The sequence below is a fragment of the Macaca mulatta genome, chromosome 7 (genome assembly GCF_049350105.2).
Source record: "Macaca mulatta isolate MMU2019108-1 chromosome 7, T2T-MMU8v2.0, whole genome shotgun sequence".
Classification (NCBI taxonomy): Eukaryota; Metazoa; Chordata; class Mammalia; order Primates; family Cercopithecidae; genus Macaca; species Macaca mulatta.
Window position 1 is genome coordinate 36,489,081 of NC_133412.1, and position 17,573 is coordinate 36,506,653.

A 17,573-nucleotide genomic window follows, 5' to 3' on the forward strand; every position below is an offset into this window, starting at 1 on the left:
GAGAATGGAGACCAACTTGCACTCCCTAAGGAAGTCCCAAAGAAACTTCCCTTCCAGGACCCTCTGCTCAGGGAAATGGGTGAGGCTTCCAACCTGGGTGAGGTGGGTTGGGGGACAGAGCTCTGAACCCTTGGCTCCATTGCAACAAGAGAAATTCTTCTCTGAGGTGCTCCATATACTGGGTTCATTTCTAACATGTTATGGTTACAATAGATCTGGGTCCCCTTGATTAGGGGAGCTGTCCAGAGGCAACCTGTTCTTGGTACCTTCTTCCTGACATATCAAGACTCGCTGAGACTAGGGAGTCTTCCCTTTGGGACCAAGGAAAATTCCATTCTCTTGATCATGATTCTGACCGCAGGGGAGCCCCGCCCGGCCTTCCTCCTGGCTGTCTGGAACAGCGGACAGTGATGCTGAGGCGAGATGGGGCAGTCCTGCCTCTGCGCCTCCAGTCACTCACCTGAGGGACACAGACAAGATCCGTTCTATCTCGATTTTCCGCTTCAGGACTTCTTTCACCAGGCCCTTGTCTGGGCCCTGTTTGACCTTTTCTCGTCCGATTAAGTACAAGCACTTTGGGGTAAGAAGCAGGTCTCGCTTTACACCCTGTAAGGAGAGGAGCTTTAAGAAGCTGGACAGGCCAGGCACGGTGGCTCACACCTGTAATCCCAGCACTTTGGGAGGCCGAGGCGGGTGGATCACCTGAGATCAGGAGTTTGAGACTAGCCTGACCAACATGGTGAAACCCCGTCTCTACTGAAAATACAAAAATTAGCTGGGTGTGGGGGTGGGTGCCTATAATCCCAGCTACTTGGGAGGCTGAGGCAGGAGAATCATTTTAACCTGGGAGGTGGAGGTTGCAGTGAGCCGAGGTTGCGCCATTGCACTCCAGCCTGGGTGACGGAGCAAGACTCCGTCTCAAAAAAAGGTGGACAGACACGGTCAATGTGATGACAACCATTCACACGGTGGACCGCTGTTACCAGGACAGTGGGAAGCGGCCTTGGACAGTCAATCTTCACTACTGTTGGGACGGCTGTTCCTTTCATCACATGACCGGGCCCATGACGGGAAAAGATGGCATTATTTGTGATTATTAAGATGACATGTAAAAAATGACTTCACCCTTTTTGACTTAAAAACTGGCAAACTCACATGGAGTCACCTGATGCATCAGGACAGCAGGTGTAAAGGGGAAGTCACCAATAGCTGTGGCGAGCTTACCAAGGATGCACTACAGCGTGTTTCTAAACAGGCGGCGGTGTCTGCATGTGTTTTCTTGGGAGTTCATAAAATTTTTTTTTAAAATACTGATATATTGTCATTTGAATGATAATTCTCAATAATCTAATATAAATCTACTCGGGAATTTGTGGGTAACCACTTTATAACGAGTACCGCTGCAAGAGCTAAGGACCCGTGTGAACCCAGAGCTGCCGTCACAGCAGCTGGGGCCATGCACAGGTTGCAAGAAATGGTTTGGTTTTAGGAAAATAACATCGTGCTTCTGTTGTTTACTTCATTACATTTTTTTTTTTGACCTCCCCATCCCTGCCAAAAAACCAAAAGCTCTTAATGGGTCCATGAGCTTCTGAAACTTCAAATTTGTCTATTAGGACCAAGACTTTATCAAAAGGTATCTAAGGGAGGAGGTGAAAAATCAGCTGTTCCTCCTGTGGCTAGAGAAGCCTTACTTATCAGCCACTTTGGGAAAATGGGTGAGGATACTCTGCAATATTACTTGATATTCTCAATCCTTTGATTCAACGATTTCACTCCTATCAGTTTCTTCTAAAAATATTTGGGGAGAGATAGATACACAAAGATGTGTGAAAAGATGCTCATTGAAGTTATGATAGTAAAAAAGAAAAACTCACTAAAAATAGATTCATGAGAAATTGGTTAAAAATAATAAGGCATCTGTAAAATGGAATACTATGCAGCCATGTAAAATAACTTATATTGTTCCCTGTATTACTATTGAAAATTCTCCCTGGCATTATTTAAACAAACAAACAAATAAAAAACTACCTCAGGACATAAAACAGCATGCAATATGTATCTCAGTTTTGTAAAACTAAACACACAAATGTATGTTTTCATAAAAACATTCTGAAAGATATAGATATACACAGAATGTTAACAGTGATTGTTTCTGGGCATAGGTACTGATTTTTCTTTCGGTTTATATTTTTTCTAAATTTTTCTACAATGACCATGTTCTGCTTTGGTAACAACAAAAGCGAAATAACAAGTTATTTTTTTAAAAAAGTAAGGAATCTGGTGATCTCAGAGGCGGACAGTCAGCACGTACCTTGAACCTCCTGTCGTACTTGGTGACTGTGTCTGCAAAATCAATCTTCTCCCTCTTGCCCACGAACTGCTGGAGTTCTGGGTGCTCTTCCATCCCAATGTAATCCCCTATAAAGTTCCTGTTAATACTGTTTCTCCTTCTCTCCTTCTTGTTCAGTAAGATGTCTGAGGCTACAATTCCCAAGAGGGTTAAGATGGAAGAAGGATAAGTCAGTCAGAAAAAGGAGGAAAATACTGTGAAAATATACAAATAAACTCTAAATGATGCAATATTTGTAGCATGACATTATATGCAAAATAAAATGGAACTTAGAACTTCACTTAAGCTCAAATTTACTCTTCAGATTTGTTAAAATGAATGAAACAAAATTGCTAAAATACCTTCTTCTCTCATTTGAACATATTTCTTCCGGGCCACAAATTTCCTCCATGATTTCTGTATCACTCGAGCATATCCATCATACTTTCTCTCTCTCATCTCTTCTAAAAGAAATAGCTGTGAATGGAGAGAAGACAAATGTGAGCCAAGCCCCAAGCCCCAATCCCTGAACACTACTTTTCTTGTCATTCCAGGGACACTCAGTTTAGACAATGACATGCACAGGAAGCAACTTCTCTGATTCATGAACAAATACGTGAAATGCTTACTGTGGCATGTTTTTTTATCTCCCACTATAAAATGACCTATACCTTTTTTCTTTTAATGGAAAACAATGGGAAATAGGAGAATTTGAGTGTATTCAGTTGGACCTTGCCCTGCCTTGCTACAGTCTCTGTGAGAATCAAATGAGCGATTCAGCGCTTCTCCACTTATCCCCCACCTTCATCCAAAGATATTATTAGGAAGCCAGATCAAGTGAGTAGGTGGAGCTGTTGCTGTTGTTTGGTGCGGCATTTCAGCATGCAGCCTCTTAACAGAATTTTCCAGTTTCTGCAGGAGCAGGGCTTGTGCTGCTGTGGAAGGAGGGCTGCTCTACTTTCAGTTCCAAGAAAATACAGACTTCCTGTCTCAGGATTCACCACAGAGCAGCCGAGCGAGGATAATAACCACAGTGATTGGAACTGGACTTGAGGTGTGCTAGTTAGGACTTGGATTTGCCCAGGAGGGCTGGAGCTGTTTAGGGGCCACATCAGCCTCTGCCAGGTCTTGAGAGTCGGGCCATTTTACCAATGAATGCTGAGGCTGCACCTCAACCAGGCTTTGGAATAATAAAGGCGACAACAAACAGCTGTAGTGAGCCAAGTGCCCACTGTGGGGCAGAAGTTACCCAGATGATTTCCACGCAGTTTCATTCAACATCACAGCTACATGAGCCACATACTCTGTCATCTCCGTTTTACAGATGAGAAAACTGGAACTAAGACTGGGTGGGGCTAGAAAGTGAACCTAGGTCTTTCAGGCTCTGCCAGGCTCCTCATTTAGACATGCAAAGCTTTCTCTGTAAACCTGCATTTGATCCACTTGTAAAATGGTAGGAAACCTTTTCATCTACCTTGAGAGTGGCTTCCATGACTCTCTAGGAAAAAAAGAAAATCAACCAGTAAGAATCCAAAGTAAAGATGATGAATAGTCATTGCAAAAATGTTCCAGAAGTAAACAAGCCAATGTGGTTTGAAGGCAGCTGGGCTTGATTTGTTGTCTCTGTTTAGCCGGGTATATGCTTGGGAGCCAGACCTATCCTCTCCTGCCACTCAACTTCTCTCCTTCTCATAGCTCCATCTGTGCAGAAACAACAACCCAAACTCCAGACACCAGGGGAGGGGCCACGTAATTCCCCTGGCTTCAGTGCCGTATACAATGGACATAAGGACAGATTTCTAAACCCCAAGTGGAATGCACAGATTAGCAACTGGACAGAAAGTTTAAAATCTGAGCCCTGCAGTTAGTTGCCTGTTGTAAGAATATCCATTGATATTTCTTATCTTGTGTATTGGGTTTCTGAGTAAGTCTCTTTTCCTTCTTCTTTCCCAGAACTATTTTGGGCGTATCACAGAAAATACACTTGTGACTCAGAAAGGATGAAGAAGCAAACGATTCCCAACTTCCTAGAGACTATCTCAAAGATTCGCTGGATTTTAGATTTCTTTTTAAAAGTCCAGGGGGTTAGAAATTAGGGAGGTTCAAGAAAAAAAACCTTGATAACATAGATGAGGAGAGAATAAAAACCAAACCAAACCAAACAATAACAACAACAGAAAAACACACAAAACAACCCTGAATGAGAAAAGCCAAAAGACATGGATACATGTAACACAAAACAAAAACAAACCCCATGGTGTCTGATGTGGGTTTTGTTTTGTTTTGTTTTGTTTTGAGACAGAGTCTCGCTCTGTTGCCCAGGCTGGAGTCCAGTGGCGCAATCTCGGCTCACTGCAAGCTCCGCCTCCCGGGTTCAAGCCCCATTCTCCTGCCTCAGCCTCCCGAGTAGCTGGGACTACAGGCACCCGCCACCACACCCGGCTAATTTTTTTTGTATTTTCAGTAGAGACAGGGTTTCACCGTGTTAGCCAGGATGGTCTTGATCTCCTGACCTCTTGATTCGCCCGCCTCAGCCTCCCAAAGTGCTGGGATTACAGGCGTAAGCCACCGCGCCCAGCCATGATGGGGGTTGTTAAAGCAAATAGGTAATTTTGTATATTCAGCACATTTACTATTAAGGTAAAACCACATGGTAGTTTTTCTTTTTTTCTTTTTCCTTTTCCTGTTTTTTTTTTTTTTTTTTTTTAAGAGAAAAGGTCTTTCTTGATCTGTTGCCCAGGCTGGACTGCAGTGGTACAATCATAGCACACTGTAACCTTGAACTCCTGGGCTCAAGTGATCCTCTGACCTCAGCCTCCTGAGTAGCTAGGACAACAGGCGCGTACCACCACACCCAGCTAATTTTAAATTTTTTTGTAGAGATGAGGTCTAACTGACTTGCCCAGTCTTGAACTCCTGGCCTCAAGTCATCTTCCCAACTCAGCCTCCCAACGTGTTGAGATTACAGGCATGAGCCACTGTGCCCAGCCAGATTTTAAAAACCAACTTTTGTGAAAGTATTTGCATGTCAGGGCTAGATGGGGATGTATGCGTTTGGGGCAGGGGAGAGAGCAGAGGTGATGGTGTGCATGTGTGAGTGCACATGTCAAAGATGGGGAAAAGGAGAGTCAAGTAATGGTAATAACACAATTGAGTGTAAGGCAAGGAAAAGGACAGCCAAAAATAAATCTTGATTTTGAATATAACCCCCTCCAACGCAACTGAATCAGAAAAAATAGTATTACAAATATTGAGGCTGTTTTAATTATATATGAAAATCTCACAAGTTGAAAAGTAAAAGCGGGTATGAAACAAGGAGTTCTCAATTGTACCGATAAATCACTCCATCCCATTTTAGAAAGAACAGGAACTGTTCTGTGGGTTGCTTAATGGCGAATGACACAACATTTTCACTTTATATTTGGAAATGAAAATTCTTGTGAAGCTACAAATAACTCAAAGTAGAAAAATGCTACCACAAACGTTTCATAAATGGCTTCCATCTCTGCGTGCCACTTATTTATTTAATAATCTCGATGTCTCACAAAGCCATTCAGTTATAGCCATTATCATTCCTGCGTCTCGGGCTGATCCTACGAGGCAGGCGTAACAGTGGCTATGGGCTCACCCTAGAGGAGAAGAAAACTAACGGCAAGACTGGGATGTGCCTGACATCAAATGCTTCCCTTTTACTGTGAGTCCCCATATGATTTCCCCTTGGTCTCATGACTGATTTCTGCCAAGTTCATCACTGACTCTCGAAACGGGGTCTTGTGATGGTTAAGGGAGCCTCGAGAAACGATGATGCTGAACCTTGGTTCCAGCAGTTTCTCCAGCTTCAAAAGGAATGAATGTCTTTATTCTACAGCCCTGGAGCAAACTGGGCAGAAGAACTGAACAGAACTTCCTGTGGGCATGCATGGGGCTCACCGAGCACATCCTCATCAGGAAAGCAAGAAGTGTCTGTAAACGCAGCTGTAGCGGTCTGTCTGTGAACTGTGAATGTGTATTATGAATGCCTTACTGGTAAGTACTGTGTTCTCTAAACCAGAAATTTCTCCTCCCACCTATTTTCCCCCTCACAGTCCTTTCTAGGCTCCCGCAAGGCCTTCTAGGTACAATCCTGGGAATTCCCACCCGGCACTCTGCGGCACCTTCCAGGAGGAATCCTGAGCCTATGTGTAACTGACTTGGTGTCAACTAATCATGGGTGGGACAGTGGAGTCCCTCTTTAGCTTAGATACTCTTAGAGACTAAGTAACTATTGAGCATTTTCTGTGTGAGACTTTGGGTATATAGAGACATATGGAACAAAGAGTCCCTGCCCTCAAGGAGTGTAGCAGCTAGGGAGCAGCGAGACAGTCAGCGAGGAAGGAGCCACTCTCTGACGCCCCTTTTTCTACCTGCTCAGTGCTCTGCAGGAAATGAACGGGGCGGTGATGGGCTACGGAGAGCACGTGTTTAGGGAAGGACCCACTTAGACCGGGAAGGGAGGGAAGGCTTCTTTGAGGAGACAGCATTGATGGCGTGAAGTGAAGAATGAGAAAAAGAAGCCAGGCAAGGGGTGGAGCAGGGCTGGCGGGGGCCCTGCAAGAGGGAAGAGAGTGGAGAGCCAGCCAAGCACTCACAGACTCGGGGGCTTTGATGAACACTTTACTCCTCCCCAGCTGGAACTGGTCGCTGTCCATGTTGACCGACTGCAGCAGGTGCAGGACGCCTTGCTTCTCATCTCCCTGCCAAGAGGGCCAGGTGGCTTTGGTCAGAATGGCATACCTGTGGGGACGTTGGGGAGAAGAGAATCAGACTTGGGTGGGACCACACTGGCTTTCTACCTGAGCAAGGCGGCAAGAGCTCCGCTCTGAAGGTGCCCAGTGCTGCAAAGTTACTGATCATCTATTTACCAGCTGTTCGAAGGCTCAGGCATGGACCGCCATGACTGCAAAAATCCCCAGTCTGGGATGCCTGTTCCAGAGCTGCCTCCCGCTGCTTCCCTTTCCCAGCATTCCCTTGTCAACACCCTGGTGAAAACCTGCGGACTCTTTCTACCACTGTCTAAAAATAGCATTGTGGAAGGTCACCAGGGGTGCTCTCTAGGCAAAATCAAATGGTCTTGTCTCAGTAATAATCTCCCTATTTCTTCAGGGCATTTAACGACGCAAAGAGTTTTACAAAGCTCCTGCTAAGCAGCTATTATAACAATGGTATATCAACTTTCACCTTTCAAATTCTATGCATCTGGGTCATGAGGCCCTTGGGAGCTGGTCCTTGGCTGTTCTTCAACCTTGCCTCTTCACTCTCACTTTGGCTTGCTGCATTTCTTCAAGAATGGCCTCTTCTTCATGCCCACCATGCCCTTTCCTTCCTCGGAGCCTCTGCCCTTGCTCTTCCCTCTACTGGTGTGCTGCTCCCCAAACTCATCACTCGGCTGGCTCCCCCTTGGGTGTCTCACCTTCAGTGATACTCCCAGATAGGCCTTCTTGGACAAAACATCAAAAACTGCTCCCTTGTTAGTTTCTCTCATAGCAAGTAATATTTTTCCTTCAGAGCATGTACTCTGATTTGTAGTTATATTCATGTTGGGGTTTATTTGGTTAATTTATGCCTCCCGCATGAAGGTGAGCGCTCCAGGAGACTGGATGCCACATCTGTGTGGCTCCTCCTGTACATCCAGAGCCTTAAACCATGCCTGGCACACAGCAGTCATAATGAACACTCCTGGCTAATGCAGATGGGTGCTCTCTCTGCATGAGGTGCTGTCACCGAAGCTTTTGATGTACGATCTCCTCATTCCTATAGCAACCTGATCAGGTTGGTTTTCCATTTTGCAGAGTAAGAGACAGAGGCAAATTATGACTTGCCCAAGGCTACTTAGCTAGTAAGTGTCAGAGATGGGATTTGAATCCCTGTCTGTCTCTTTCATTATGACACTGCAAAAAAGCCATGGACTGGTTCACATTTAAATTTTCTTTTTTTAAGATTATCCAGTCTACTATACATGCCTATTTTGTCAGAGGCTGATATAATCAAGGAGAGACAAGCACATTACAGTTTCTCAAACATGGACAGAATCATCATGGGCATGCGTGGGTGTGAAGTTGGAGGGCGTGGCCCACGTGCGAGCACATCCAGGGCCCAGGCACTAGGTCCCCAGGCCTTGAGCGAAGCCAGGGCCCTCCTTTATTCCCAGAAACTACTATCAGGATTAGACTGATTTATGACAGCCAAGGGAGAAGGGAACCTTGAGTGGCCCTGCCTTTAGGATCCAGGGCTCCCACAGGGCCAGCTGGTTGGGACTAAGGTGATTTTAGGAGCCTTCTCTGCTCCTCTCAAATGTCTGCATCTTGCCTGATAATATCATAAACTTTCTGGAGAGGTAAATCCTCCTATTCCCTAATTAGAGATAAAAAGCTTAAAAATGAAAATGCCGAGTGGAAGTCACACATTAGCATGAATAACTTTCATATATGGTATAATGACATTAATCAAAACAAATTAAGCTACACATAAATGACTAATAGCAGAACCTTTCTAGATGTGATTGGGGGAGTTAGTGAAAATGAGTAGGTGGTGGGAATCTAATTGGGTGAGGCAGAAAGTTCAAGGAGGATAGAAGTGAGAAGGAAAAGACTACAGACTTTCAAGGTGACAAGTTTCTAAGAGTACAGTTTTGCTTGGCTTGATCTAACCTAAAATTATAAACTGAAGTATATTTATTGTGCAACTGGAAATGGATCTTTATGGCAATTCACATTTTTTCCTACAAAATTAATGCTGCGTTTTTTGTTTTGTTTTGTTTTTACCGTAATGAACCTTGCAGAGACTTTCTCTCCCTTATCCTGACAAGGCCTCCACTGGTGAGGGTCTTGGCAATACATGGAAATTGCCTGGGGCTTCCTTTGCTTCCATGAAGCCTGATACATCCTGACCCCATCCTTTGGTATCGCACTGGAGACCAGGGCATGAACCAACTATACATGTCGTCCTACCAAGGACACATGCCACTGTCTTTCTCTAGGATAATACTCGTGGGAGCAGGTTGCACAGGGCAATGGTGCCCCTGCCTAATTGGTACCTGTGATAATTTTGGACAGATGGCAATAATAGCTTACATTCCTTTCATCACACATTTTCAGTTTAAGACTCAAATATGCTAATATTTCTTCTCAAGGCCTTTGTGCCGGCTCCTCTTTCTGCCTGGAATCTCTTCCCGGCTCTTGTTATCTCTTGGATCACTGATCCCAGGTTTCCTTCTCAGAGGAAATGCAGCTCGGACCCCAGGGACTCCCAGCTGCTGGCACTTGAGATTAAGGCTGTTTCTGACCTCCAAGGACACTCTCTACCACTCTGTGCTTTCCTGGGCTTCCTATTCTTTCTCCTTTCTTGCCCATGACGTGGAATGCCTTTGCTGACGAGGCATGCCTTTATCATCCCCACATTCTGAGAGGCTAGGTCAAGGTCAGAGGAAGCATGCTTGTGAGGAAACGTAAATCATGCTACAAGATAAACTTTGCAAATCTGTTATGTTTCTACCACATTCTTCCTCCTACGCATCAGAATCCATATTTGGGCTTATTGCTGCCAACCACAGAAAGAAACACACATTGCCTAGCTCAGACAGGTGTTTTCTGGAAAACTCATTTTCTAAGACGCAACATGGCTGCTATTTCTAACAGTTTTTTTTTTTTTTAACACTTTATAAAGGCATAAAAGTTATAGTGGGGAGACGGTGTAAACGGGTGCCTCCTGCTACTGTTTCAAGTAGCACAGAACTTACTCTAAGAGCATGGGGCCCACCCATGGGGGAATTAAGGCATCTTTTGATTTTTGCTCTCCAATATTCAGTCAAGAGGGATGGTTTTGATAAATATAAAGGATTTTCCAGAGAGGAAAATAACACACACTAAACACATAGAGTATTTCCTAAGCCAACACTACGCTCTGGGTAGTCTCTGAGCCATGGCTCTGTTTAGGCCTGTGAACTTCCTTTCTAGGGAGGGTGTATAATACATGCATATGTGGATAGTTGTGCTGGGTATTAACATATCCTTTCTCTTCAGGCTTTTACTTTCTGTTTCCCATTTGGCAGCCTTTCTGTGGATACCTAGAAAGCAATTTTATGAACAAAGCCTTTCCTCTCACCTTTGGAAAAAATAAAGTTATATGAGATGGTTCAACTACCTGTAGACCATCACAGGATGAGAGAGTCGGCGGTGGACTCTGGATGAATTCTGCATGACCAAGATCCCAGACTCAAGAGTCTTATGGAAAATGGTGTTCTTTCCAGAGAAATACCCCTGCCCATTCATATATTAGGACTTCAAGCCACTTTTGAGTGGACTGCTTCAATAACAGTTTTGAAATATAGTGTGGGGGACTGAAAATGTCCTTTTTATGGAAAAATTATTTCCTTCCAAACTTTATCCTCCCAGTAATTTTTTTTTGAGACGGAGTTTCACTCTTGTCACCCAGGCTGGAGTGGAATGGTGTAGCCTCAGTTCACTGCGCCTCCTGGATCCAAGAGATTCTGCTGCCTCAGCCTTCTGGGTAGCTGGGACTACAGGCACCCGGCACCGTGCCCGGCTAATTTTTGTATTTTTAGTAGAGGCGGGGTTTCACCATGTTGGTCAGGCTGGTCTTGAACTCCTGACCTGAGGTGATCTGCCCACTGCGGCCTCCCAAAGGACTGGGATTACAGGCGTGAGGCACCTTGCCCGGCCCCAGTATTCTCAAACCAAGAAAAGTATGACAACAATAAAAGAGGCTACTTTTTGACAATAGACACAAGGCTATGTGTCTCTTCTGAAAGGAAAAGCTTACAGCAGGGGAGCTAAGAAGGGAGACATCCAAGGATACAAGCATTTCAGTGAAAGTTCCTCAACATAAAATGCATAAGAAATTTCACAAAATGCCTACTCAGAATGAGGCACAGCGTAAAGTACCATGCATGGAACCATGAAGCTAGCATGGCACTCGGGACAGATCCGGAAAATCAACAGAGTCAGTTCACAGCTCATGCACGTAGCACAGAATCCCTTAGACCAGCCAACCTTTTGTGGCACCAGGATTCATGGAAGATAATTTTTCTATGGACGGGGTTGTGGGGGTGGTTTTGGGATGACACTGTTCCACCTCAGGTCATCAGGCATTAAGATTCTCAAAAGGGCCGGGCGCGGTGGCTCAAGCCTGTAATCCCAGCACTTTGGGAGGCCGAGACGGGCAGATCACGAGGTCAGGAGATCGAGACCATCCTGGCTAACATGGTGAAACCCCGTCTCTACTAAAAAATACAAAAAAAAAAAAACTAGCCGGGCGAGGTGGCGGGCGCCTATAGTCCCAGCTACTCGGGAGGCTGAGGCAGGAGAATGGTCTAAACCCGGGAGGCGGAGCTTGCAGTGAGCTGAGATCCGGCCACTGCACCCCAGCCTGGGCGACAGAGCAAGACTCTGTCTCAAAAAAAAAAAAAAAAAAAAAAAAAGATTCTCAAAAGGAGCGCACAACCCAGATCCCTCGCATGTGCAGTTTACAATAGGGTTTGTGCTCCTGTGAGAATCTAATGCCGCCACTGATCTGACAGGAGGTGGGGCTCAGGCGGTAATGCTCGCTGGCCTGCTGCTCACCTCCTGCTGTATGGGCCAGTTCCTAACAGGCCACAGACCAGTACTGGTCCCCGGCCGGGAGTTGGGGTGTCCGGCCTTAGATGGTAAAAAGTGTGCACAGACTTCCTGGTCTCCTGAGATGGCAGCACTCCCAGCATTACTTATAGAAGTCAGTTTGGTTGGTTGGTTGGTTGGTTTTTAAAACAAGGTAGAAGGAAGGAGGTCTTTCAGAACTGGTTTCTCAAAAAAAAAAAAGAATAGATTAAAAAAGGTCTGATCAGGTTTCTCTTTTCTTGTTTTCTTGAGACACGGTTTTGCTCTGTCACCCAGGCTAACTCACTGTAGCCTTGACCTCCTGGGCTCAAGTAATCCTCCTGCCTTAGCCTCCCAATGTTCTGGAATTACAGGCATGAGCCACTGCACCTGGACTGATGAGTTGTTTTATTTTTGTGGATACACAGTGGGTATATATATTTATGGGTTGCATGAGGTTTTTTTTTTTTCTTTTTTACTTATTGCATGAGATATTTTGATACAGGTATGCAATGTGTAATAATCACATCATGGAAAATGGCGTGCCCATCTCCTCAAACATTTCTTCTTTGTATTACATGAAATTCAGTTGTACTCTTTCAGTTGTTTTATAATGTACAATTAAATTATTTTTGACTATAGTCACCCACTTGTGCTAGCAAACACTAGGTCTTATTCATTCTTTCTATTTTTTTGTATGCATTAACCATCTCCACTTCCCTTCCCCTCCCCCCACTACCCTTCCCAGCCTCTGGTAACCATCATTTTATTCTTTATCTTGATGAGCTCAATTACTTTAATTTTTAGCTCCCACAAATAAGTGAGAACATGTGATGTGTGTCTTTCTGTGCCTGGCTTGTTTCACTTAACATAATGATCTCCAGTTCCATCGTGTTGTTGCAAATGGCAGGATCTCATTTTTTTTGAGATGGAATCTCGCTCTGTCACCCAGGTTTGAGGGCAGTGGCGTAATCTCAGCTCACTGCAAACTCCGCCTTGGGTTCCAGCAATCCTTCCACCTCAGCCTCTTGAGTAGCTGGAATTACAGGTGTGCACCACCACACCTGGCTAATTTTTGTATTTTTAGTAGAGGAGGTTTCACCATGTTGGCCAGGCTGGTCTCAAACTCCCAACCTCAAGTGATCCACACACCTTGGCCTCCCAAAGTGCTGGGATTACAGGCGGGAGCCACCACACCTGGCCTGGATCTCATTATTTTTTATTCCTGAATAGTACTCCACTGTCTATGTGTATCACATTTTCTTTTCTTCTTCTTCTTTTTTTTTTTTTGAGAACGGGTCTTGCTCCATCACCCAGGCTGTATGTAGTACAGTGGCACAATCTTGGCTCATTGCAGCCTTTGCTTCCCGGGTTCAGGAAATTTTCCCACCTCAGCCTCCCGGGTAGCTGGCATTACATGCATGGGCCACCACACTAGGCTAATTTTTGTATTTTTAGTAGAGACAGGGTTTCACCATGTTGGCCAGGCTGATCTCAAACTCCTGATCTCAAGTGGTCTGCCCACCATGACCTCCCAAAGTGCTGAGATAGATCACAGGCGTGAGCCACCGCATCCAGCTTGTATCACATTTTCTTTATCCTTTTGTCTGTTGATGGATGCAGATTGCTTCCAAATCCTGAATAGTGCTGCCATAAACATAGGAGTGGAGGTATCTCTTTCACATCCTGATTTCCTTTCTTTTGGCTCTGTACCTAGGAGTGGGATTGCTGGATCATATGGTAGCTCTATTTTTAGTTTTTGGAGGAACTTCTAAACTGTTCCCCATAGTAGTTATACTAATTTACATTCCCACCAACAGCGTAGGATGGTTCCCTTTCTCCACATTCTCGCCAGCATTTGTTATTGCCTGTCTTTTGGGTAAAAGCCACTTTAATTGGGGTGAGACATCTCATTGTAGTTTTACTTTGCCATTTCTCTGATGACCAGTGATATTGAACACTGTTTCATATGTCTGTTTGCCATCAGCATGTCTTTTTTTGAGAAATATCTATTGAGATCGTTTGCTCATTTTTTGGATTGGATTATTAGATTTTTTTTCCCACAAAGTTGTTTGAGCTCCTTCTATATTCTGGTTATTAATCCCTTGTCAGATGGATGGTTTGCAAATATTTTCTCCCATTTCGTGGGTTGTCTCTTCATTTTGTTGATTGTTTCCTTTGCTGTGTGGAATTTTTTTTTGAGATGGAGTCTTGCTCTGTCGCCCAGGCTGGAGTGCAACAGCGCCATCCCAGCTCGCTGCAACATCCGCCCCCCTGGTTCGAGTGATTCTCATGCCTCAGCCTCCCAAGTAGCTGGGATTACAGATGCGTGCCACTGCACCTGGCTAATTTTTGTATTTTTAGTAGAGACAAGTTTCACCAGTTGGCCAGGCTGGTCTCAAACTCCTGACCTCAGGTGATATGCCCACCTTAGCCTCCCAAAGTGCTGGGATTATAGGCGTGAGCCACTGAGCCCGGTCCCTCTTAATTATAAAAGGGTATTTTGGGGCTGGGCATGGTAGCTCATGCCTGTAATCCCAGCACTTTGGGAGGCTAAGGCAGGAGGACTGCTTGAGCCCAAGAGTTCAAGATCAGCCTGGGCAACCAAGGGAGACTTTATCTCTAAAAAAAAATAAAAATAAAAAATAAAAAAAAAATGATGATCTAAGCCAAACTTCCTCAACTGACTGCGCTCTGTAGGGGGAACATCAGTCAATGTCTGGATACACTATTGGATGCCACAACTCAGAGGAAAGTACACTACTGGCATCTAGTGGGTGGAGGCCAAGAAGGCTGCTAAACATCCCACGATAGACAGGAAAGGCTCGGCAGCAAAGAATCTTCCAGCCTAAAATGTCAGTGTCTCAGGCTGAGAAACTCTCTTCTAAGCTAGTGTTACCGATCTGTTTAAGGAAGTCTCATAACTAACATCTCAGTTGTTTGTCAGCAAATGGATGGTGCTATGGTGATGCAAAAGCTTACAAATATATTTTCTCAACTTCCTAAATATTTCTTTCACGTAGTCCTGCTTACACTATAGGTGTACTGCCGTCTTCAATTCAGAGAACAAAGAGGATGAACCTTGTTCCTAGTCTAACTCACCTCCAAAATTATTAGGAAACTCAAATGTGGGGGACTGAGTTTCTGAGGCTTTATTATACGAAATGATTAGCCCTTTTTTATAACCTCTATATGGTGAGTCAACTGTCCTAATCTCATAGCACAAGAAACAACAGCCCTAAATAAGAACTGTCTTATGAGAAATACTAGATTCCAAAGACAGTAATTAACCTCTTCTTCAGTCTACCAGTTCTTTGTTATATACAATCTGAATTAAAACAGACAAACAAAAAAAACCCATTATATCCAGCTCCTGCATAATATATCAGGAAGATGTAACTGTTTCTGACTCAAATGCTCAATTTGGCCCGGTGTGGTCACTCATGATGATGATCCCTACACTTTGGGAGGTTGAGGTGGGAGGATCACTTGAGAGCAGCCGGGACAACATAGTGAGACCCTGTCTTTATGAAAAGTAAAAAGTCATCTGGGCGTAGTGACGCATGCCTGCAGTACTAACTACATGGAGACTGAGGTGGTAGAAAATGGCTTGAGTCCAGGAGTTCAAGGATGCAGTGAGTTATGGTTGCACCACTGCACTCCTGAGTAATGGAGCAAGACCTTTTCTCTAAATAAATAAATAAAACACTAAATTTGGCTTGCTTCTTTTTTGTTTCCCTATTCCTTAAAGGAAATTAAATAGATGTTGAAATATGGTGGAACGCTACAGAATCATTAGAGAAGTTAGAGTGATGTCACATTTTAGGGGTACTACATTTTATCCTTTTACAAACAACACAAAATAAGAACAATTTAAGTACGGGTCCTGCCAAATACATGTTAAGGGATATATAAAAACAAGTTTAAATTTATACATGGATTGTACAAGATTTTTGAAGTTAAATATTTTAAGCTTATTGTCTTAAGTGGGTTAAATATTTTCCTGAAATTGTCTTCATACTGTTAATTTGTTCAGTCAAGTTAAACCTCCACCCTTCCTGTAGCATAATTATCAAGAATTCCTGAACTTATGTGTTACACTAAACAGACAGCCTAATGAATAGTTATGGCTATTGATTTATTCTACAAGAAATAACAGTAAAAGAATTGTTACTACAATGCAATAATAAAAAGACAAAACACCCAATTAAAAAATTGCAAAGGGCCTAACAGACATTTCTCCAAAGAGGAAATACAAATAGCTAATAGGCACAGGAAAAAATCCTCAATATAATTTGCAATCTGGGAAATGCAAATCAAAACCACCATGAAATACCACTCCACACTCACTAGGATGGTTAGAAAATAACTTATGTTGGCAAGGATTTAGATAAATTGGAAGCCTCAAATACTGCTAGTGGTATAAAATGTAAAATGGTGCAGTCACTTCAGAAAACAATCAGGCAGTTCCTCTCAAAGGTTAAATGCAGAATTACCATATGACCAAGCAATTGCACTTTTTGTTTTGTTTTGTTTTGTTTTGAGACGGAGTCTCGCTCTGTCGCCCAGGCTGGAGTGCAGTGGCTGGATCTTAGCTCACTGCAAGCTCCGCCTCCCGGGTTTACGCCCTTCTCCTGTCTCAGCCTCCTGAGTAGCTGGGACTACAGGCGCCCGCCACCTCGCCCGGCTAGTTTTTTGTGTTTTTTTAGTAGAGACGGGGTTTCACTGTGTTAGCCAGGATGGTCTCGATCTCCTGACCTCGTGATCTGCCCGTCTCGGCCTCCCAAAGTGCTGGGATTACAGGCTTGAGCCACCGCGCGCGGCCTAGAGACGGGATTTCACCATGTTAGCCAGGATGATCTCGATCTCCTGACCTCGTGGTCCGTCCGCCTGGGCCTCCCAAAGTGCTGGGATTACAGGTGTGAGCCACCTTGCCCGGCCGCAACTGCACTTTTAAGCATACACCCAAAATAAATGAAATATGACCGCATAGAAACTTGTACACAGATTTTCATAGCAGCATTATTCATAATGGCCAAGAAGTGGAAACAATTGATGTTTATCAGCTGATGAATGAATAAGTAAACTGCGCTATATCCATACAATGGATTACTATTCTGCAATTAACAGGAAGGAGGTGTTTAAGTGCAACATCATGGATGAATCTTATGTTCAGCGAGAGAAGCCAGTCACAGAGGACACATACATGATTCCATTGCTATGAAAAGCCCAGCATAAGCAAATCTGTAGACAGAAGGTAGATAAGTGACTGGCTGGGCCCGTGGCAAGGGGAAAATTGGGGGTTGACAACAAAGGGAAGCATGACTTCTTTTCAGGGTAAGAAAATGTCCTAAAGTTAACTGTGGTGATAGTTGCACAACTCTGTGAATATGTTAAAAGCCACTGACTCATACACTTGAAGGGGGTGAATTGTATAGATTTGAATTATAGCTCAATAAACCTGTTTTAAAAAAGGCCAGAGTCACTAGTTCATTACCTCTGTAGGAATTTTTGGAAAATGCGCCGATAGGCATAGCCAGCTCTTCTCACTCGAATGTTCTCTTTCAGACCCAGATATTCGACTTGATGCTTTACCCTGTGCAAAGGAGAAA

The 17,573-nt window shown here is 44.1% G+C and overlaps 1 protein-coding gene across 4 annotated transcripts in view; it reads right to left on the reverse strand.

The window, feature by feature from the left end:
- Nucleotides 1-17,573, reverse strand: part of MYO1E (myosin IE) — a 238,920-nt gene that overhangs the window by 35,288 nt on the left and 186,059 nt on the right. For all 4 annotated transcript variants that reach the window (XR_013395631.1, XM_077939508.1, XM_028850992.2 and 1 more), the window contains 5 exons: nucleotides 17,459-17,557; nucleotides 6,961-7,105; nucleotides 2,695-2,809; nucleotides 2,315-2,484; nucleotides 461-606 (listed from right to left, as the gene is read on the reverse strand). Coding sequence is in view for 3 of the 4 variants with exons in the window: in XM_077939508.1 (XP_077795634.1) it covers nucleotides 461-606; nucleotides 2,315-2,484; nucleotides 2,695-2,809; nucleotides 6,961-7,105; nucleotides 17,459-17,557 (675 nt within the window). In the remaining variant the exon portion in view is untranslated. The remainder of the gene's footprint in view (nucleotides 1-460; nucleotides 607-2,314; nucleotides 2,485-2,694; nucleotides 2,810-6,960; nucleotides 7,106-17,458; nucleotides 17,558-17,573) is intronic.